General features: G+C 32.7%; 1 protein-coding gene across 30 annotated transcripts; it reads right to left on the bottom strand.

The window, feature by feature from the left end:
* Positions 1 to 47: 47 nt before the first annotated feature.
* Positions 48 to 23,891, bottom strand: LOC129795997 (uncharacterized). Of its 30 annotated transcripts, none has more exons than XM_055837597.1 (18): positions 23,465 to 23,891; positions 15,004 to 15,436; positions 14,547 to 14,729; positions 13,487 to 13,609; positions 11,283 to 11,342; positions 10,991 to 11,092; positions 10,195 to 10,805; positions 8,838 to 9,039; positions 7,454 to 7,550; positions 7,127 to 7,254; positions 6,899 to 6,925; positions 5,069 to 5,278; positions 4,653 to 4,828; positions 4,272 to 4,583; positions 3,068 to 3,175; positions 2,825 to 2,977; positions 2,526 to 2,601; positions 48 to 825 (listed from the first exon to the last, which is right to left on the bottom strand). In XM_055837597.1, exons 2-17 carry the CDS (start codon positions 15,307 to 15,309, stop codon positions 2,565 to 2,567), a joined length of 2,835 nt encoding a protein of 944 aa, XP_055693572.1. In that variant the 5' UTR covers positions 15,310 to 15,436; positions 23,465 to 23,891; the 3' UTR covers positions 48 to 825; positions 2,526 to 2,564. The 30 variants fall into 30 exon arrangements, with proteins under 30 accessions (XP_055693572.1, XP_055693577.1, XP_055693581.1 ...); XM_055837602.1 differs by lacking the exon at positions 2,526 to 2,601 and having other exon boundaries at positions 4,272 to 4,371; positions 4,438 to 4,583; XM_055837606.1 differs by lacking the exon at positions 6,899 to 6,925 and having other exon boundaries at positions 4,272 to 4,371; positions 4,438 to 4,583.

The raw sequence follows: 23,891 nt of genomic DNA, 5'->3' as shown, positions 1-23,891 counted from the left end.
AAAAAAAAAACACTCCATCAAATCCGATATTTTCGATAAAAGAATAATTTGTCTTGCACGTATTTTCACTTTTTTTTTCAAAAGAATTTTTACAACAAATTTACAATAAATTTTATGCAGTTTATATTTCTTTTTTTTCCTTTTCAATATAATATATTACTTTGTTGTTTCATTCACATAAGAGGTAATTAATTGTATTATTTCCCTTAAAATGTATTTATTAAGCTCTAAGAAAATTAATAAAGTAACAAAAGAAAGAGAAGAAGATGAGAAAATCACTAAATCTTTCACGAATAAAAATATATTATTTTAGTTTTCTCTTTAACATATTTCTGAAACCACAAAAGAAAATATTTTTTTAATCAAAAAATAAAACTTTACACCACGTCCGTTCTGTTTCACAACAAAACATTTTATGGTGTAATTGAGTGAATGATAAGAGGAAAACTATATAGAGTTTTTGAGAATCTTCACTGAATGAGAGGGAGAGAGAGAGAGAAAAGCAAGAATGAGATAGTATGTGGAAAAATATGAGAGAATAGAGGAGTTAGAATTTTTTGTTCACAGATAACACAAAAGCTCTATAGAGAGTAATTTGATTATATTCGTTTTTCTCATCTCTTTTTTACACAATTATTTTGCCTTTTTTTTCTTCTTCTTCTTCAGCTCCCCCTGCCCCACCTTAAATGTATATACATAAATAAACACCGTCATGTGATGTATGATGTATGTTTCGGTGTGAAATTTAATTGTAGAATCATTTATTCAGCTATTTGTCAGAGTTTCCGGATACTCCGATCAGCAGCAGCAGAATTCAGTTTTGACCTAGAATTGGAAGAAAAAAGATTTTTTTTTTGCAATTAGAACTTTTTCTTTAAATTTCCGCATTTTTTTCATTTTCTTTTCATTCACTTCAAATGAGCTGCGCATGAAGTGATTTTTTTTTATTGAATTTTGTTAATTTTGCTTTTCAAATATTAATCCAAGCAAAATAAATGGAGAGGAAGCTGCAAAAAAGTCGGATTTGAGGACAGTTAATATAAAGCATTATTATGGTTAAGCTGAAAGAATAATTTATTTTACAGAATAGGGGAAAAGGGGGTAAAGTAATTGAGTTTTTAGATGCAAATTTTCAGGCTAAAAATGGCGTATTTGCCGTTTTTGTTTGTTTGAAAGGAATTTTCCTTATTTGGAGAAGAAATAAAATGAAAAGGTCCCATTTTTACAATTTCCAGCGACGTTTCGGGTAATTTATTGCCATCTTCAGGGACTATTTGAATTTGTAAAAATTATCTTTTCATTAATCGTTTTATATTTGATATAAAAGATTTTCCTCAACTATATAAAATAAAATCAATAAATGGTTCTACTTCTATACTTTCAAGCTGTTTAAAAAAATCTATCAAAAAATTATTTGGAAATTCATCGAAACATCGTTTGAAAGCATAAAAGTGAAATCTTTTACAAAATTGAATTCTATTCCAAAAGCAATCTCTACGGCATGTTTTTAGTCAATAAACTAAACACGATTAAAATATAAATTAAAAAGAAATAACTCAATTCCTTTATCCCAATAGAAAAAGAATAGAAAAAAAAAGAAAAACATACAGATAGTCGGAGAAGTTCAAAAGCATTTCAATTTTCCTTGTAAGTTTTAATTTCAAAACTTCTCTATAAGTTTATTGTAAGCTTAGGAGAAAATGAGTTGAAGTGAGATGGTTTTATTAAAATAATTTGAATTTTGAAGTGTTTATTAGAGGAATATTTTAAAATTTCTTGTCGAAAAATACGTTTTCTTTATTCTTCTCTAACAAACTTTATTCTAAAATGATTAAAAGATTTTTTTCTTAATATTTTCTGAATTACTTTTAAATAAATACGTTTCTCACTTCATCCCAGTTTCCCCTAAGAGATCTGCAAAGAAAGCTTTTTATTACAGCTGAAAATTAAAGGTATAAGAATCACAGCTAAAAATAACAAAAGTTTGTGGATTAGCTTTTATTTATCAGCGTTTTGGAAGGTTAAGATGAGAGGGAAAATAATATTTATTAAAATGTTAAGTTTTTATTTTAAATGCTTTTAAATCTTTTTTTTTCCAACAAATGGATTTCTTTGTGCCTTAAAGAATATTTAGGAGAATCATTAAAGCAATGGAGTCTTTTTAATTAAAACCAATAAGAGTTTTTTTTTATTTTTATCAATCTTTCGAACGGAAAGGGAAATCCTTTAAAGGGCTCCTAATTTTTTTTATAAAAAAATACTTTACAAATTTATTTAGGTAATATTTTAGGTAGAATTCTATTTACTTTGAAAGCATTTTAAATGATTTTCGTCAGTGCCTGTGTAAGCTTTCGCGTGTTAAGTAAATTACAAAACCAAAAAAAAAAATAGGGAAAAAATCAGTTATAACTTTTTAGCACTTAAACTCGAAGAAGAAAATGAAATGAGACGTGAAAGAAAGCAATGTTGATTAGTTGTAGCATAGACAAAAAAACATAGCAGACCTCACTTCCATAAACGCTTACATTATAAAGAATTGCTATTTAAATTTAAATTTAATTTTTTTAGATGTGATTTTCTGTCAGTGTTGGTAGCGATGACCTTTGAAAAGAAAATAACAAATAGACAAGAGTGAGAAATAAATACCTCATACCAATGATAAAAAATTCTTTATCACAAAGCATGAAAAAATTGAAAAGAATATTATCTAATAAAAGATAGGGGAGGTGGGGGTGATGAACTGAAAATTGGCTATTGTGGCGTGGAAATTTTTTTGATTAAGGAAAATGTAAAATAATTTTGTGTGTGTTTCTGTAATACGTACAGTTCAATAGAGAGCACCGTGGGATTGGTGCAGGCCTGTGGGGTTCTCACGTGGCACTGCTTGTGACATTTAGTCTGGCAGTCGCGGCACTCATAGCCCTGTTTTCCCGGGCGTCGTGGAATAGATCGGTTGCAGACATCACACAGAAGACCTCTGCAGAAGACAATTTTATCATTTAAAATGAAAGTTCTCTTTCAAAATTCATTTCAATCTATTTTATTTATTTTATTGTGATGTACTCACCCACTTAAATGCTTCGCCACAAAAGTGTGATCATTGTAAATGTGCAATTTCGTCCCTTTACGCCGCCATCGGGGTCTCTGTGCTATCGACAAGGGTACCAGGAAGTGTCTATGTTGAAAAATCGAATAAAATTTTTATTAACTTTAGTATTATCAGTTAAAAGAAAAAAGATTTATCATAAAAAAATTTTATAAATAGGGCAACCTGGGGTAAAATAGTGAACTTTTCCTGAGTTCCGTGGAAATATTTGAGTTTTCCCTTGAGAACTATCTTATAGAAAATTTTCCGGGCTACAACTTTGTCTCAGAATTTTTTTTCTATCTCAACAGGAAAATGCATTTTCAGTCCATTTTCCAAACCCTTGCACTTTGACCATTTTACCCCAACCATGGGGTAAAATGGTGAATTGCTGTTTTTTGTTCTCTACTCTTAATTTAATGAAATTATTTTAGTTAGGCACTAAAATATCTATTGAAAATGAGAGATTTGTGTACTTATTAAAACATTTTTTTTATAAATAAAATACAAAAAATAAAAAAAAACGTTAAATTTAAGAAATTTTCTTTTTTTAGTTTATAAAAATTAGAGAAAGATGCCCTTATTCAGACCCCAAAAAAATGTAAGGAAAAACTTAAAAGAAAATCCTTTTCTTATGACTTCTTTAATTCTCTTTCGGAATGGACTTTTCGTAGTTCTTAAACCCACTAAAGATAATCTTCCATCATTCATCACACTATCAGCTCTATTCATAAGCCAAATAAGGCTTAGATAATGGGTGAAATTCACTAGTCAGATTGACTTAAGATTCCTTAAGAAAGATATAAGTTTTCTGAGAAGATCTTGAGAAAACTTAAAGAATCTTAAGAAAATGAATTTCACCCAATGTTAGGGTCTCATCTTTTAATACGAAAATTAGGTTTTTAGTCAGAAAATTCTGTTTTTTTTACGAAGAATATTGAGTTTTTTATATTTTCTTTTGAGTTGCAAAAAAAAAACATTCTCCTGACCAAAAAGGAATATTCTTCTGATCTTAAGCAGAATTTTCTGATCGAAAAAATTTAATCCAAAACGCTGCAGCATGTAATCTTGCACCTCTTAATTATTATTTTTAGGTATATTTTGCGCAGCAAAAATGCCAAAATATGTTCAAACATTGAACTTTTATGCTTCAATATTTCAATTTAAGTTTTATGTAAGAACTAACCGCTTAACGCCATTCTCAATAGTCTCGAGGACGAGTGTTGATGCTTCATGGACATAGGTTTTGGTGCTGGTGCTCGAAATGCCACTAATAGCTGATGATTCTGAAAGAGACGATCGTCGTGACTGATCCAACGTTGGAACATTAAGTCTTTGCTGTGGAGGACAACCTGCTGATGATAGTGTACTGTTGTTATTCACAATTGATGCCCCACGATCTGCTGATATCGATCGAATCTCCCCACGTGGATTCTCTGCATCAATTGGGATCATGTCGCGTTCAACGGACTTGGCGCGACTCTTTGATCTCCCCAAACTGTAGTACGGGAAAGGTTCTTTATTCTTCTGAGAATTTATATTTTGAGTGTAAATTCTTCGTTCTTACCGTCTTTTGAGTGTTCCAAAGAAATCCCGCTTCTTCTTCGATCTTCCACGATCATCATCAAGCAGTAGTTGAGGGTCTGATGGTGTAGTTGATGTTTGCATCCCATTCCCTTCCCTTTGGTTGCCATTGAAGCCATTTGTGGTGTGTGGTGATGAATGCGAAATGGGTTCACCCGGCTGGAAATAACGAAGCATACAAACACACCTGTTAGCATCAACCATCATCCGCATTAAAGGGTGTGCCGTGTTAATGTTGTGCAAAATAAAACTTTTACTGTCAGCCAATTTAATAAATATACGATGACGTATATGAGTGTTGTATGTGTGGCAAGAAAATGGAGCAACATAGAGAGATGACAAAAAAAAGGTGGAAAAGTAAATCATCGAGCAAAAGAAAATAAGAAAGCATTTAATTACCAAATCATCTGGTGAATTGAGACCATTCGATTGTACTTCAGCTGTAGCTGCGGTCGCACAGGAATTTTCTAAATCACCATTTTCACTTACTGGCGTCACAGCTTCCTCCTCAACCTCAGCCTGGGGTTCTGGGTTAATTTCTTCATCGGCACTCTGTGTAATTAGGGCACTCTCGTCCAATTCTATTTGGCCTTTATCGTTTAAGCCAACCTTAGAGGAAAGTCATCTAGCGGTTAATGGAACACCTCAAGGCACGCAATACACGTTAAAAGAACAAAACCACCAAAAAGGAAATTCACACGAAAAGGATATCAATCACAAAAAATGTTATGAATGAAAATTCTGCTATATTGTGGGAGTAGGTACCTACTAAAAATAAATAATAAATAAATAAAGGGCAGGTCTTGGCAGGAGATTTGCTTATCACATCGAAGAAATTTCTTTGATATACCAAAAAGAAAATAATACGTTTGTGCACTCTCAATATTTTCTTATTTAAATTTAATTGGTTTGAAAAGTGATACGGTAAAGTTATACAATAAATAGATAAAGGAGTTTATTCGTTTCTGTTTAAGAAAAATCTGTATTCGAAGAAACATTCAGTAATAATACTTTGTGATCTTTTAGAGAAAAAAAATAACAAGAAATCGCCTGAGAATTTTCATTGAGGTCAGCTGGGAAAGTTTGTAAAAGATTTACCAGAAAATGCAAACCGTGACGTCATTGTTGAGTTTTTTTTAAATTTTTCAGTGCATGAAGCATAAAAATACTTCGTTAATCTTTGACGGAATCATGCTTCTTTTATGTTATATGCATTGAAACAAAGAAACTACATCAATACTTGGAGGATCGAGGTCTCTAACCTCAAAAGTTTATCCTTCATTTTCTCTTAAAAGAAAATAATTTTCCAAGTTTTCTTTCGACGATATTGAAGTATCGAAACTTTCTTATACACAGATGTGGAATTTATCACGAAATGTTTAATAGATTTAATTTCCAATGCGATTGGAAAAAGGCAAATTGGCCATTTTGGCCAACAAAATCCTCCAAATGTTAATGACGTCATTTTTTAGTTTATTGGGCAAATTATACTGAGCTTTTTCCAGGTAATCTCAGTAGAAAATTGAGAGAATCATAGCTAAAATAAAGAAGGAAGTCTCCTTGATGATTTTTTTTAAAATTTTTTGATACACTACAAGTTTAAATACTTTCAGATTTCGCCCCCCCCCCTGAATGAGTTTTTTTTCTATGAGAAACGAGTAAACTCCTTTTTATGATTTTTTCTAGATCAATTGAAATATTTTCCAGGGCAAAAGAATACATAATTTTATACTTTTTAACGTTTTAAAATCTATTGCTAACTGAAACACTCAGTTCTTAAAAAAAAGGGAAATGTTATGTCAAATTTTATTTAATTTCAATTTAAAATTTAATTATTTTAGCTACGAATCTTTTTTATATGAATGGCTCATAAAATCATTAAATTCATCTTGCAGGTATTTTAATTTTTAATTTTCTCTCAATTAATTACACTGCATTTGCATTTAAGACCAATTACTTTAATTGAATTGTTGATTTCACAAAGGGCATCAGTTTCATTTTTTTTTTAAATTAACTTTTATCTTTTTTTGTCTATTGAAATAATTTCCTCTGAAACTTTTTAGCTATGCCAAAACCAATTTTTTCATTTGTAGGGATATTGAGCGTACAGCGAAAACATTTTCTTTAAGGCATTTTCTTTTGCATAAACAAATAAAATCAAACAATTAGAAAATGGCACAATGAAAAGCAAAAAAAATGGATTTTCTTTCTTTTTTTTGTGAAATTTACCTTGAATAGTGGCCGATTGGGTTGTCGCTATGAAGTGGGCAAAATGCGAGAGAGAAAAAAACATATAAAAAATACAGGGAAAGGAAATTAAAATAAATTATCATTCTCCCTTGAAGAAAAATTCAAACTTATCAATGCGAGGGGGTGAGAAAAAAAAACCACTGAAAGGGAAAGGGCAATGTTGTGGCAATATTTGGGGGTTGATTGAGGGGTTAAAGCTTGACTCACCCGCTGAACACTGTGTATGATGAGGGTGCTCCTGCTGGGATGTCCATTGGTGTGAAGGGCACCACCTTCGAGGGCTTTAATAGCTGTATCCACGATGTCCTTCTGATTACCATTCTGGTTGGCGGTGTCTGGATGAAGAGCAATTTCTTTATCAATCGTTGGGCTTTTTTATTTGCAGCAAAATTTGGTAGTTTTGTTGGTGATTTAATTTATTTCTTTTGAGATTTTTTTAGTGCAAAGGTTGGTAAGGTTGGCAGGGTTGTGGTAGTAGCAGTAGGTGGAGCAGAAGGAAGATAATTTGCTGAGAAGATTTGTTTTAATAATTACCCGTGAATGATGGCGAATGGGTGTCAATCTTGAGGGCATTCTTCAATTTATACGGACGACGTCCTGTGGGAATTTCGGCTCCCTCAATGAAAACAAACTGTAATAGAAAAGATTTTTTTTTCATAAAATTCTGAGCTTTGAATGAAAAGAAAAATTAAGAATTTTAGCTGTGTTTCTTTCAGACACAGCTTTTGTGTACCGAGCAAAATCGAAAGTCGTCAGATCGGGCTCAAACTTGGGACGAGCACGAATTAGGGTCCCCACATTCCAAAAAACGTATGCGCCAAAAAAAATTTTTTCCGGCCGGCCGTCCGTCCGGCCGTCCGGCCGTCCGTCCGGCCGGATCATAAACTTAAATTGCAAGAGAACGGTGATAGATAGAGACTTGCGGTAAACGGCAAAGTTTAAATATCGACCTGAAGAAATCCGATTATGAGGTCAAATCCACCCCCCCACCCCTCCGTCCGCCATTTTGATTAACCTCAAAATTTTGTTTTCGCTATATCTCAGCCGCTATTATAGCTAGAGGTCTGAAATTTTGATATGTTGTAGGGGCCATCAATACCTTTCCAACGATACCTCATTTTCGAAAATCGGTCAAGCCGTTTAGTCAATATAGCCGCCACAATTTTTTATCGAAAATCGACCATAACTCGAAAACGGCTTGACCGATTTTGATCAACCCGGGGTCAAATGAAAGATCTCAACAAACCCTACAACTCTCTAGAACATACGAAGTTTCAAAAGTGACCGCTAGGGGGCCAAAAATCAAAAACAAAATTTTCGATGAGTTTTCGATGAATATCTCGAAAACGCCATTATCGATTTGCTTCATTTTTTGATATGTTATAGCTGACCATATTATCTAGCTCCATGCCAAAAATGAAGAAAATCTATGTCGCCGTTCTCGAGATATAGCCTTCCAAATTTGGCATGTCATATCTCGGGTTCTGCAAGTCCGATTTTGATCAACTCAAGTGCAAATGAAAGGTTTCGTGAAGCCCTACAAATGTCTAGAACATTGCAACTTCGAGAAATGACCGCGAGAGGCGCTAAAGTCAAAATCAAAATTTTCGAAAATTTCGAACTCGAATATTTCGAAAATGCCATTATCGATTTACTTCATATTTTAATATGTTATAGTTGAGGTTAAGTCCTTTCCAACGATAGCTCAAACTCGAAAATCTATGGAGCCGTTCCCGAGATATGGCATTTTAAAATTTCTTGGGGGATGACTTTTCAACTTTTCCCGATTTTGCATGTATTTAAACAAATTCGCGTTCTAGTTTGCTCTCACAAAATTGGTACACTGAAAGAAACACAGCTCCCGTAAGCTTGGTTAGCTTACCCGTACATTTTTAATTAATTTTTTTATTTAACTTACCTCAACTGTTATAGCTCCACTGACAGCCTCCGTTTCGTAGGGACGCGGCTGTAGTGTGAGGATTTGCGATGATGCCGGCCCCACGGCCAATTCATCAATTCCCACAAGACCCAATCCGAGAAATTTGGCTTGTCCATCTGCATTTGTTGTTGCCCTGTCGTAGACTTCGAATAAAATTTCCGCCGACAAGGAGGAAAGATCACTGTAAAGATTTTATAAAAAAATAATCTTTAATATTAATATTCAGATAATTTAAAATATCAAAATTAAAATCAAAAAGAATATTTTCTGTTTAAAAAATCATTTAAATATTTTACTTAAACCAACAAACGTTCAATAATGATTGAATGATAAAGATTAATTAATAATTTGATAAATCAATTGAGATATTCAATTGATTGATCAATATGAACCGCGGATTGAACAATCTCAGGTCAAATCTGATTGCTCAATAATTGATCCTCTATTTGGATCTTCCTTGACTCAATATTGACTCTACCAATATTGAGTCAATTTTAACTCAATCAATCAAATGTTTTCATAAAAATCTTCGTCAATCGATTTACCAATTCTTGCTCAATTATCATTCAATCACTCAATTTTCGCACAATAGTTTGTCAAACATTCAATTTATGTCAGTTCTTAGTAAGTTTTTTTTCTTTCTCTTTTCTAAAATATTTAATTAGAAGCTACACAGACAAACCTTGTTCTAAAGCAAGAGCGAGAGCGAGTGAAATATACTAAGAAATATTTTTTTTCGTGAACAAATCAGAAAAATGCTCAATTCCTGTCAATTTCTTTTCATTTCTTTTCTTTTTTTGTTTTTCAGTGATTAATTAACAATTGATCAATTGTTGTCTATCAATAAGATTGAACATTAATTGAGCCATTATTCTCTCAATCAGATTGATCAATAATTTAGCAATGTCTGTCTTTCAAATAAATTGAACAATTTAGCAATAATTGTCTCAATCAGATTGATAAATAATTCGGCAATTGTCATTCAATCAATATTGTCTCAATAAATAGAAAATTTTCTTTGTTTGGTATTTAGCATAAAAATCTAATTTTGAATTTATGAGTCAAGCTGAATTGGGCTAAATGAAGATTTTTCTTAGTCGTCTTCAGGTATCGAAATTCGTTAATATCATTGAAAAATATGCATTTATTCCGATTAAGATGATTTAAGATATTCATTAGATTTTTTTTTAAATATCTTAAGAAAATTTAATAAATTATAAGTCTAACTGACTTGCGTAAATAATTAATTCTATTTCAGCTAAATGCAAAATATCCAACTATTTCTATCAGTGTAAGAACCACAAAGATTTCTTTTGGGCAGCAATAAGGTACTTACAAGAGAAAATGTTCATCCCAAACGGGATTGGCGCCTTGTCGTACTCCTGTCTGATTCTTCTGCGGTGGCTCATCCATCTCAACCACACAGAAGGGATCTTTAGCCACTGCGAGACCATCCCCTTTGAGAACTTTCACCAACAACCGCCTGCCTGAGGACACAACCCCATTGGATGCAATCTGCTGGGCACGAGCATCATTGAGGTGTTCCATGTTACCCGCTAGGGAGTCATAGTGAATGGGATAGTTGAGTGGCACCTCCACCGGCTCAGGCTCCATAGGGCGTGGGCATGTGGAGTAGATGGAAAAGTCCACGGGGTAGATTGTATTGCGAATGGCACCAATGAGGATCTCCGTGACGACTTCCTGCAAATGTGTCTCATCGTCGGTGGTGCCCTTAATGGCACCAATGCTATTGAGGCCAATACGAATATCGGGGTAGCCCTCGCAGCGCATATCCCCCAGGAGTTTGTAGTAGTCCATTTTAATCGTGAGACGTCCGCGGAAGCGCGAAATTGTGGCCTTGTAGTGCGACGTCTCCACTTTGCCTGACTTCTGTCGGAAGGCCTTCACCTGCAGGACAGGTGTACATTCACAGTCCATTGTGATTGTCTGCAAAAAACCAAACTCACGTAAGTGCTGATGATTAATTTAATACACCACAGAATTATTCAAGAATATTTAGCAACAATAAAATATATAATTTATAAAATTTTTAAAGCAAAATTCTACAATGTAATATTGATTTTCCTTCACAGAGTGCAAAAAAAATCTAATAAAAGAAAATTGTAACTCACCACATCATTTTGGCGTGTCTCATCGGCTGCACAGAAAATATTGGTCAGCTGAGGCGGAGGGCTTTCGGGTAGAACTCTAACAATCTCAACTGCAACTCCATGCTGTGGAAAATGAGAAGAAGAAAAAATCCAATGTAAGTCCTACAGAGATAATCATACACTACAAGAGCTATAATTTTCACAAATAATCCTTCATTGATAAAAATTTTTCATAATGAGGCCGATTATTATTTTTCCTCACGTAAGAAGAAAGAAAAACCTCATGATTTTTTTTATGTTGATGTAAACTTGCCTCTGGGCTGATGATGTTGGTCTCAATTGATTGATTTGCTAAATTTTCTTGAAGGGACATCTTTTGTTTTGTTAGCAAAAGATCCCGCATAGAGAAAACAACAAACACCCACATTGTGAAGACAGAGGTCGCGGGAAAAAGAAGAGAATTTACATGTGAGAAAATGATGTGAGATATTTATAAAAATCTTCTTCAAAATGAATGCGGGGGTGAAAGCTCTCAATTTCGTGCAGGTGCTCTAATCATTTTTTTCTGCGTGCTCTGTTTGGTGAGAAGAAATCTCCTTGATTTTCTGCTCCATCACTCCTTATACTGCGAAGGGGGGTAGTTTCAAGCGAAAGCTTATTTGTTGTTAACAGCTGTGAGCTTTTTCCTTCATTTTGGTTTAATTTTAATGTTAATCTTTAAGGATTTTTAGTTTCTTTAAGGAGGTTTTAATGAACTTTCTTAGGGTGTTTTTTTGCTCCTTCCTAGGAGGATATGACAATTCAAAGTAATACGTCGAAAGCTTTGGAAAAGATTCCTTTTACTACTTTGAATTGACAGACTCATCTTAATGTCTGGAAGGAGCAGGAAGCTCATTAAAAAATTCAAATTAATTCCTTACTTTTTTTCGGGTTTATGCTTTATAAAATCACAAGAAAACATTGCTTAAACAGATTAAAATATTTTCTATTAAAAGAGTAAAGAAATGAGTTTTCAGAGAGACTCAAAATGAATAAACTCCTTTTAATACGTTTTAAAAATGCGGGAAAAAAGCAATTGTTGAATTGTTAGAAGAAAGAGTTTATTTAGCAGCATAAATTCAAAATTTTCCTCTATAATTTAGCATAGATAAGAATTAGTCGAATTGAAGAAAACACAAAACCTCAAAGAATAACCCCATATGACGGTATTTCATTTTAAAGAAATTGCAAGCAATTTTCTGCCAATTCTCCGAATCTCCAAAAGTAGGACTAATACCTTTGACCTTAATAAGTTTACCACGTTTACCATTAAACAAATACAATAAAAAAAAACATTTTAGTACATTAAGCCCAATTATACGTCGTATACGTTCTTTTATTCTCTCTAGCCTAGAGAGAGAGAGGCAAAAAAATCTAATATTTGTGATATACCGCTCACAGGAAATTGTTTTGTAATTCTAATGACCAAATAATGCACGGTGTGAGATTATTTGCTATGCTAAACATTTTTTTAATTGCTTAAGAAGCTTAAGATGATTTTTCATAGAGACAATGTATTCGAAAGAATATCTTTGCGCGAAGAAAATTGACTTTCGGCCTTTAATTCTTCACATTGTGCCGCATGATGACGATTTGTTAATTTATTTATTTTTTTACCATTTTTATCATCTTGCTTCGACTTCAATTTCCATTTTTAATCAATTCAACTTTAACTGTGAGAGGTGATTCTGAACTTTTTCTCTCCACAGAAGTGGGCTCATTTAAATTATTTAGCACTGTGCTTCTCTCGTTTTTTCTCACTCTCGATGAAAGTCATTGCATGACACCATCGATGGCTAAAAGAGGTGCATATGTAATGATGACATCATCATACAAGAGACGTGCTTGTGGTGATTTTTTTTCTCTCTTCTACACTATGTTAAAAAATAAATAATTTAACAATGAAACATGACGAAGATGTGCCACTAAAATAGCTCCATGAGCTTCATAGATCAGAAAAGAGGCATAAAAGTCACTCAATTGGAAACATATATAAATGATTTGTGATTCTCAAAAGAATTTTAACAATAAATTGTCGTGGCATTGAATTTTTTCTCTCCAAAAATTACTCTGTGAATATAATACAGAAGGCATTCTAAATAATGATTTTTGGCAATCTCTTTGACCTTATATGGACAACATGGGGATATAAGTACTAATTGGGAAGGGAATAAGTAAATATATTGATAAATTAATCAATTATGACGCATTGATTTCTGTGCTGTGCTGGCATTTCATTGCCATTTTTTGCCATCATTAACTTTTCTCCCAATAGCCATTCTCGCCAATCGCAAAAGGTCAATTCCAATCATGTCGCGCGGGGTTAAAAGCTCATTAAAAATAGATACAACTTTTCTCTCTCTTTTGATAGCTCGTGCTTCATTATGTGCCATATAAATAAAGCAAAAGAAAACGAAAACAATTGGATTTTCTACGCAATTGCAGGGAAAAAGCACAATAATGGATGGAAAAGCTTACCTCCTCCAGAGATTTATTCATTGATTCATTGATTGTTTGCACCCAAGTGTGAAGGAGTTCGTTGACGATCACAAGATCGCTGTAGAGCCATCTAAACACTTGACTTGTCCACGTTACAGAAATCTGTCGAACAGTCAAAAAGAAAAAGCGTTAGAGCTTTTACATTAATTGTAACTTTATTTTATGTTGCAACATTATGAGTTTTAGAGTATGAGAGACAGAAATTTAGCAAGCTTCAACAAAGTCTCTTTTAAACGTTTCTAAGAGAATCTCTTTTAAACATCTAGTTGAAAATTTCATACAAAAGTACACCGCATATCTCTTCCAAAGGAGTTTATTCATTTCAGTATGGAAAAATTCCGCGTTCAATGGAACAATCGAGATACGATTAATCTTGTAGAGAAGGAAAGAAGATTAAGAAATCATAAAAGAAACTTCCTATTTTCCACCATTAAGATTAGCTGGGAAAATCTGAAAAATATTTGCCTGAAAATGTTAACAGTGACGTCACAATTGTGTTTTTTATGCATTAAATGACATAAAAAACACATTGGTGGCGTCTTTGTTTGCATTTTTGAGGTTTTTCTCATCTGATTCATGGTGAAGTATGGGGAAAGTTTCTTATAATTGATTTCTTATTCTATTTTCTTTATTCTCCACGTGTATCTTGATTGGTCTCCTTAATTAAGGGTTGTATTTAAAGGAAGTGAATAAACGCCTTTGAAAATTTTATTCCTGACAAATGGAATATTTTTCTGTGCACACATTTTTTAAAACCTTTTTTGATCTCCTAAAAAATTGTTTATTCCGTTTATTCCAATTTCTTTGTGAATAATGGGTTTTGTCCGTTTTGTCATACAAAACGAATAAACTCCTTTTCATTAAATACATTTTTTCTGATGAATAAAACTCTTTAGTTTCAAATATAAAAATTTAAATAATTTTGACCATTTTTTTTTTTTATTTAATTACTTTATTTAATAGTTGAGCTCTGTCTCTCTCTCTTCTTCATCTTTTAATTTCAATTCTGTTCAAAAAGTAGGGAAAATGAGTAACTTACCGTTTCTGGTCCGACGACGTTGCTTGGTGGTTGAACAACACGACTTGGTCGTCTTAATTCCGGACCAGGACTCTTCCTTGAGAGTCTCTTTCGCATTGGAGGAGTCGGTGGAACATATCCAGATGCTCCACCTTTCGCTCCACCTCGTACAATACCCCGTCCAAGGGGTTTTGCCGAAGATTCCTGAATGATTGAGAGAAATAATTTTCAATGTAGCATAGGGGAGAGCGGGGCAGAAAAAGTCACAAAGAATTCAAGGAAAGCGTTATAATGTAAAGTATATAGCTCATTTCCCGCCCTAAAACTCTTTCTCAGATGCCTTTTCTCTATCTTCCAGGGAAATACAACATTTTGAGCTTTTCCCTAAACATTTTGTGATTTATTTTGCCCCATTCGTTCCTTAATTAAACAAAATTAAAGATAAAAGAGCTTTTAATGAATCTTTTGCAAAACTTACTCGAACATCGCGACTGGAGAGGATCTCCTTGGGTTCAGATCGCCTCGTTTTATCCGCAAGATCCGTCAATGGGGCAGCAGCAAGTGATGCACTTGGTGTGACTTTCTTTGCATCTGCTGGCACTGCTGCAGTGTCCGTTTTCACCTTCTTCACGTATTTATTGTATAAAAATTTGCACAGCCACAACACAAAGAGGGCAATAACAGCCCATGCAAAAATTAACATTGCCAATGTATCCATTGTCAGATCGCCAACACCTTCAAAGCTGCAGATGTAATCATCGATCTGATCCGCAAGATCGGCCATTATTCACACAAATCATTTTTATAGAGCACTTTTACACGGAGATATTCCTTTGATTTTCATCTCACAGCGATCACTTCTTCTTTTATTCCTTTTCTATTTCAGATGATTAATTGCGGCCTTTCAAGATCTGTTTTAAGGAATATTGAGAAATTATTATTGTTTAAATTTTTCAAAATGAAATTCTCACAGAAGAAATTTATTGTTTCAGGATTTTCTTTCATTATCTTTCCACACCAAGATTTTTTTCTTCTTCTCGTAATAAATTTGCGTATTTTTCTATTATTTAGAATTCAGCTGTACAGGTAGATTTCTAAGTATTTATGTGTAGGTACCTAAGTATTTTCTTAAAGATGAGCCAGCTCATTGGTTATACACACAACATGAGTTTGTATTGGAAGTAAATGCAATTTAAGTACCTACCTATTTATCTCATTCTTAATGTTCTATGCGGAGAAATTATGTCATTACGTAAGTTTTCAGTAAAACTCGGTATATTTTGAGATTTTCCAATGAGATGCGAGAATGTAATGATTCTAAATTTGCATTATTTTCACACTATTCTTCACAATCAAACGTACACCCGCAGCAATCTCTTCAGAAAATCTCTCAATTACATTGGGAAAATCCCCTTCAATTGGCACGTGCTGTTGCTTTTTTCTTGTGCCCATGAAAAAATTCAGATAAAGAAATTAAAAGTGAAAAGAAAAATAAATAGAAAAAATACTCTTTGACCTCAAGAAATCCCCATCAAAGGCGTCATTTTTCTTTGCCAAACTCCCATCCCCACCGAATGTCTAACACACAGCTGAAAAATTCTGAATTTTAAGTGCTTGAGGAATTTCCCTTTTCGTTGCCAGAGAAATTGAAAATCTTACAAACTTTTCATCTCATCACAGACTTTTCCCACACACAAAGACATTTTTTCTTCATGTGTGTGTGCTGTGTGGGAAAATTGCAAAATGAGACATCCATAGAGGAGATTCGATGTGGAGACACACAGTGTCCGCACCGAAGGAGAAAATGGGGGAAATTTGGTGTTTCAGATGGTTTTTCGGTGGCTATTTTTAACACTTGAGCCGCCAATTTGTGTAAATTTCACCCATTTTCCCGCCTATAGATTTTGCGATGACTCTATTCTTAGCTTCTTTTCCCCTCAATTCGCCCATTCATTCGTGCAACACATGCGGAATTCTCTTGTTTAAAATCAAAACCCTTTTTTTTCTTCTTCATCAACTTTGTGCATGTTACCGAAGATTTCAATTAAATTGTTTCATCATTTGATATGATTCATGCAATAAGTTTGGCTTTTAATTGTTCTCCCTCCATGTCTTCATATGATTCTCAAAAAAATAACGAAGAAATTGGGTTATTTTGCGTAAACATTTTCTGGTTTTTCGGTTTGAAAAAAAAAATAAGACATGGTAGATTCGTGTAAACGTCCAAAATTTATTGCCTTCAATCCTCGCGTAATTTTCAATTTCTTATGATTCCCATGAAGTAATGAAATTTCGTTACAAATTCACAAAATTGTATCGAAAATATTCCTATGATTAGAAACCTTTTATGAGCTCATTTCAACAGGTTGTTTTTATGCTTCCACAGAGAATATGCTATTGAATTTAATATAGTTCAATGTATTACTTTTATTCCTCTAAAAAATAGGTTTCTTGAATTAATTTGAAAAGTATAAATGATTATTTAACAAAAATTATTACTAAAATCCATTATCTGGTCAATCTAAGTCAATTAACTTAACCCAAATCCGTCTAAGATTTTTTTCTTCAAATTTTTATTAACTTTGATATGTTACAAAAATCTTCTTTAACACCTTAAGCATCGTAAGAAATCCAGCGAGTGGAATGGCGTGAAAATATTTTTAAATAAAAAATTAAATCAAATAAATTAAATTAAATTTCGTCCTCCCTTCTGCAAAAATTATATTAAAATATATCCTGGGAATATAATGGGTTAACAATTATATTGATTTCTCTGTCCTAATGTTTTCAAAACATTCAGAACTTTGCCCAGAAAATCATTGAAACTCTCTTTATATCCTTTTTCATCCATTATTAATCCTCTTAAAGGGACTTTATGGCTTAACAGTGATAATTTTTATAATAATTTAAAAGGCTGTAATAATGCAAAAGAAACGCAACATGACTCATTTTTTCCTTCACTTCTTCAATCGGTTTGTAACTGCGCTGGTTGGCATTGGAGTGCGAAGCAGGAGGTGCAAAAATAGAGGTGAAAAAAGACTTGCATGATATCTTGTGTAGATGAGTGAGGATAAGAAGAAAAAACACATGAGCTTCTTAAAGAAATTGGGCCAGCAGTGCATGTGGTGAGAGAATTAACGGCAATTAGCACTGTCAAGGGGATGTGCGAAAAAAACCGTCTAATCAATTCTTTTCTTTTCCTGGGAGAGGCGCCAAAATTGAAACTCTCATAACACGCGCGCCCTGTCGATGTGAAATAAATAAAGGATTGGATTTTAAATTGCCCGTGATTGCGGTGAAGGAATTCAAAGAAAAATAAATTTATATATTTATAAAAGAACTTGCAAATAGCTCTTTGCTATTGTCACTTCATTTTATCTTGTAAAAACATTTTCCAATCCAATAAACATTTATATTCCATGTGCGCTATCGCATTTGAAATGGGGGTGATTTTGATAAGAATAAATTGAATAGAAAATCAGTTTCTGATATGTCACTCTGTGTGGAAAAAATGTGATTTCTATAAAGCGGAAGGGGTCTTCTTCTGACTGAAGAATAATACTCAAATATTCGTAATTTTGTGACTGAATATTTGATAATGCGCAAATTGCAAATAATTCGCATAAAATACCATTAAAACGTGAAAAATAAAAGAAATTTTAAAATAAATAGTGAAGTCTGTTGGAAATGCAACAAATATGCAAAGAGAATTTCAAAAATATTCTAAATTCCATTCAGAAATTCTTTAAATAATACTTTAAGTTAATAATCAAAAACTTGAAGATCAAACCTAAATAGGCAAAGTATTCAGATTCTTTTTGCTAATAATAAATCTTCGAATTGTTTTTACTACTTATCCGGAATATTTTGGAATGAAAAAAGTTCAATATTTTCCTGATTACAGCCCCTTTGATTTTTTCCGCAATAATGGGGAAATGGAATGTGTAAAGAGGGTAAACATTTTGTTATCTTATTGGATTTCTTTTAATCACCTTTCAGGGCAATATTATGCCCCCTGAGAGAGTTTAATTGATTGAACACATTTTTATTTATGCGATAAAAATGATAAGAATGAGTTTGGATAATAGAGAGTTTGGCTATAGAGACACTGAAGATATATACAAATAGAATTAAACCGAAATGTTCTAAAAAATTTTTGGATGAAAAGGGAAGTTCTTGGGGAATTTTGAGAAATTTACAGAAAGAGAAAAAGAACTTTTATCAAGTAATAAGCTAAATCGAAAAAATTATTTTAGAGTTAGCTTAAGATGATCGACTTTCTCTAGAACAATTCTAATTAAACGTAAGAACAATGGACAAATTGGTTAAGAAAGACGATAAAAACTATTATAAAATAGATAAGAATTTAAAGAAAAATTTATTTTTTAAATAAAGAATTTTCAGTTAAAAGGGGGAAAACTTCTACAAGAAGTAATTTAAAAAATGCGCGGAAACAGTGTTGATTCCACGAGCACTCCATGTAATTAATTACAAGGGTTATTAATCAAAATAAATACATAGTATATGATACAATGATTAATGATCCCAAAGTCGGATGAAAAACATTTTGGATAAAGTATTTTTGAAGTATCTCATGCAAAAATCTCTAAAATAAATAGTCAGAATAAAAACAAAATGGAACAGAATAAACTAAAACTATCTGAAATGAGAAAAGCTGATGACTTTGCTGAATAGCTCAATGCAGAGGAATAGAGATAAACAAATACTTAAATATTCCCTTTCATAGCAAAATCATTTGATATTTTGTGTCATAAAAATGGGCAAAAATGTAATTTTCAACATACAACCGCAAAGATAGCATCAATGAACTTCCACCGAAATCATCGCTAACATACCCAAAGCTATATAGCATTGAATGCTTCTTTATTCTCGTGCTCGTTTAATTTTTTTTCATCGCTCAAAAGTTTCGTCTATTTATTTTTTGGCATTTTGTGGAGATAAAGCAATTTTTCACTGAAAATTCTCTCATCCACAAATTGTTGAATTGACAAAGAAAATCGCGTCTAGCCTTTACTCGATGCCGTTGTGGTTGAATTTAGAGAGTTTTAGAAGAAAAAGAATAGAAGCAGCAAAATTGGCCATTTGAGCATGTTTTCAGTGAGACAAGAAAAGATTCTTCACGCAGTATTCCTTTGTAATTATATGGTTTACGGTTTTACCTAATCTTCAAGTTACCGTCCATAAGTGTGAGGGAATCAGAAACCTCGCACGAACAACCTCTTTGCCTAATTAAAAGAACTCTTTCATTCTCTCTCTCTTTCTCTGAATGTAATTGCTGAGTTTTGCTTAGTCTTTGCTAACAAACACGCGAAATTTGCCCTTTATTCATTTTTGAAAGCTTCCCCACTACTATGTCTAATGTGTTTATGTATCCTACAATGTAGTTGGAGACACACAAAAGTCACACAAAAAAAATCAATATAAAATACAAATTAATTAGAGAGGTTTAATGTTCTCCAAAACAAGGAATTAAAACGTTAAGGAGTGGTAAAATACTCAGAAAATGTATTTTATACGCGATGTGTAGTAAATTGTCTTTGCTGTCGAAATAGTTTACCCGGCTGGATCATAGTCTGCCAGAATATTTTTAAACTTTTAAAAGGTCTTGCATGAAAATGTTGCCAGATCAAAATTTTCATTTTACGGAAAATAAAGAATATTTTTTAACTACTTTCTGGTGCTTTAGGAATAAATTCCAATACCACTTTAGAGCTAAAAGACACAGAAAGGATTTCAAGAGCGATCCACAAAACCATTTCTCGAGGAAAATTTATAGATAGAGTTGAAAAAGAAAATATTTTGAACGTTGAATAAAATTGATTATAAACTTCTATTTAAGTTTCTTACTTCAAGCTTACATTTTTCTAAGCAAGGCTTAAGTTTTTAAAGCTGGACTAAAGTTTTTTAAACTGGAGCTTAAGGTGCTTAGACCAACCCTAATTTCTTTTACGCTCAGTTTAAGTTTTCTTAAGTTTAGTCTTTGAAATTGAGATTAGAATGAATTAGGGCTGAAAGGATAATTAAAGCCTGTCTATAACAAAGTTAAGCCCGGCTTAAAAAGCTTAAGTTTAACTTGAAAAATTCAAGCTGGCTTAAATAAAGGATTGAGCCAAACTAAAATGAAGCTCAGCCGAATAATCAACCAATTATATGTGCTTTATGTAAAATATTATATTTTATTTTTGTTTTTCAAAGTAATAAACACTTGCAACAATTAATTCTAATGATCCTAGTACACCTAGTATATCAATCAGAATTTTTTGTTTTCACGTTATTTTTAGTTTTTCAAGTAAATTATATATTAACCATCCACCACATGTCTCATTGTTCAAACACAGACAAATAAGCATTGAAGAGAATGAAGAATATTTAAGGAGAAAATCCAACACCTGTCAGGGGGTCAATTGTGTCAATTTCCATAAAGTAAATTTCTTATGCCAGTTAGGTAGCAATATAAGTGGAGAAATGTTATTCGAATTGACATATATATAATAATTTGATTGACTATATCGCCGTAAATTGCCATTAATATTGAACGAGGGTGACAATTTGGCTATTGATTGAATATATTTACATATGTCAGCTATATATAATGTATGGGATATAAAGTAGTTTCAAAATGTTTTGTACATAATTCCTGCACCCCTCCTTACTGATTTATTCTTCGTCGTCCCTCACTGTGACCTCTATATCCTCGAATTTTGTAATGTATGACTGGTTGTATAAAGGATCAATAACCTAAGAGTACACGCGAACAATTTTCCTTCCCTGTTTAGGACAAAAGGGAGAAAAATCATTATTTTTGTCCTTTGTACACAGAGAAAAATTCTTTTAAAAAATACAAATTTTGAAGTGAATTTTGCGAGTTGTTCTTCATACGAATCCACTCGCATTCCGTCATTAAAATTGTTGAAACTCCATTCGTAATGCAATGAAGTTGAGGAACATGAAATTTTGACTTCAGAAAATGGCAAATTATTCAAGAAAAATTAGAAAATTAGAAGAGTTCTTTCGAATTTATGATATTTTCTGGTTTCTTGGTCCAATATTTACACAAATTTCTAACCTAATAGTCACATAAATTCAGTACAATTTTGATTTTCTGTCTCATTCATCCCCATTGAATGTAATGGTAATTATGTTAGGTTAGAAATCCGAATAAATATTGGACAAACCAATAATTAAATCGGATTTGCCTAAAAAATTTCATTCAAATAAAAAACGATCAGATTCGCTTAAAAGAAGTAATTATAGAATTTTTCGTACAAAAGAATTAGGCTTAATTGTCTCTTTTTGACAATTATGGTGAATCAGACTTTCCAAGAATTCTTTAAAAAAAATCTTGAGCATATCCAGGTTAACTCCTCAAATCATTGATATTTTTTAACACTAAAATAACATATTTTTTTAAAAAAAAAAAAAGACAGAAAAACTAAGAGAATCTCTATAAACTCATACCTGTCTAGAAGGTTCAGAAAATTCAGAAGAAATTTTTTTTAACGAAAACTCAATAAAAAATTTCAATTTTGTGTATAATACTTCATGGGAAAATGAGTATTCTGTAGTCCTAATTTTTTCCAGACCCTAGTCTCATGGCTAAAGGGTGGAGGGAATGTGCGAGCTAAATGTCCTAGGCGGTGGATGTACGTGTGAGCGTCGTCCATCAGCACGCTCCGGTATGAGTCAGTCTCTCTCTGAGTTTCGTCGGGAGCGCATGTGGGGCATTTAGTTAGCCGTGCCCTACCGCTCAAATAGACTTTCTAGGTAGCCCAACTTAATTGGACTACAATTCTACCCACTGAAACTTCAAATCTCCTCACAGAACTTTAATTTCCAGACACAATTCACGAATATTTACCTTTTCAAAAAAATTCACACTTGAAGAGTACGAATAATTTTTCTCTGTGTAATTCCATTAATGGATTATTTTATTTTTAAAAGAATTCTCTTAAGAATAAAGGAAGAATTTTCAGCGATGAGCACAAATTTTTTTTTCGTGTGACAAATAAATAAAATTACAAAACACCGGTGTGGTGTGAAAAAAATATTAAGTTATTCTTCTTTATGCAAATTTTGTCGGCTCGTGAATAAATGATATTGGGTACACTTTCACTCTTATAGTGGGAAAGAGAAGCAAAAAATGAAACTTAAAATTTTCTTATCAAAATTCTGAAGTTTTTGCTAATTTGCCACATTGGGTGATGAGGAATAAAAAAAACTTTAATGCTCCCACTGCTAAAGGTCAAGACAAATTTTATTGGGCTCTCTTTTTTTATGGTTTCAGGGTGAAAAATCGTGCAAAAAAAAGGCCATGCAAAGTGAGATGGAAGGCGCACGAATTAAAAATCTTTCGTGAAGTTTATTCAGCGTAATATTTATTTTTAGACTTCTTGGCGATTTTTTGTGTCTCTTAATCTTCTTCTTTTTTCGTTTTTAATGTGCCAAATAGTGGAGTTTAAAAGCAGAGCTGCTTTTATTTGTGAAATTGACGGGGAAATTTTAATTGTACATAATAATTGTAAATATAATTTCAAAACAAATTAACTCATCTTTTCCACCATAAATGCAGAAAGAAAATTTTTAATATATATCCATGTACTTTGAGATATATTTCTTTTGTAGCTTTAAAGATGTTTAAAAAAATATATAAATGCATTCCTTCACTGATAGAGAAGATAGATATTTTTGCACTTCACCATTCACACCTATTTATTATTTATTTGTTGAATTGGTAAAAGAAAGCAAAAAGAAGAAAATGAAAAACTCTCGGGGAATTTCTTCATTTCAAAATAAAATTTCCTCAATTGCATTTCTTTGTTTTGCGCTTCACCCCCGCGTGCACGAAAAAAAATTGATGTGGAAAGTTGCGAAGAAATTCAGTGAGAAAAAAAACTAATGTATATAGCACTCCATTTTACCCGAACGAATTGTATATAGCGAGACTTGTACAAAAATCCAAGTGGCGAGAAAAGTATGTAGAGTTGTTGAAAGAAAAAAACTAAAAGAGATGTGAAAAAGAAAATTTGCGATTCGTGGCCGTAATGTTAACACAACAAGAATTCAATCGAAACTGCCACCGACGTCAGTTTCAGTTCGTTTCGTTCGACTCTTTGGGGCTTCACTCGCGCGCTACCATGGAGCGGGGGTACCGCCACAAGATGTCTTTTTGTGCACACACACACACTCTGGCTGTTTCGCGTTTAAATGAAGAACACAGCGGGCTCCAACAAAAGTGGGGGGCAATGAGAATAAAATTATGAGAAGAAAATGTTTAGAACGTTTTCTTATGCAAGTGGTTGCGTTCTATTGCCACGATGAGTGAGGCACAGAAAGGTTTCACTTCCC

Source organism: Lutzomyia longipalpis, chromosome 4, assembly GCF_024334085.1.
Source record: "Lutzomyia longipalpis isolate SR_M1_2022 chromosome 4, ASM2433408v1".
NCBI classification, from domain to species: Eukaryota; Metazoa; Arthropoda; class Insecta; order Diptera; family Psychodidae; genus Lutzomyia; species Lutzomyia longipalpis.
Note: the sequence above shows the minus strand (reverse complement) of the source record. Positions and strands in the feature narration are given on the sequence as shown.

Bases quoted from the DNA above. Each gene is read 5' to 3' on its own strand.
- LOC129795997 (XM_055837594.1), bottom strand. From the start codon at position 15,309: ATGGCCGATCTTGCGGATCAGATCGATGATTACATCTGCAGCTTTGAA. The intron at 14,730-15,003 runs GTAAGTTTTGCA...TCAATCATTCAG, and splicing joins TCTCCAGTCGCGATGTTCGA to GAATCTTCGGCAAAACCCCT. The intron at 11,093-11,282 runs GCAAGTTTACAT...CATTTTCCACAG, and splicing joins CCAACATCATCAGCCCAGAG to CATGGAGTTGCAGTTGAGAT.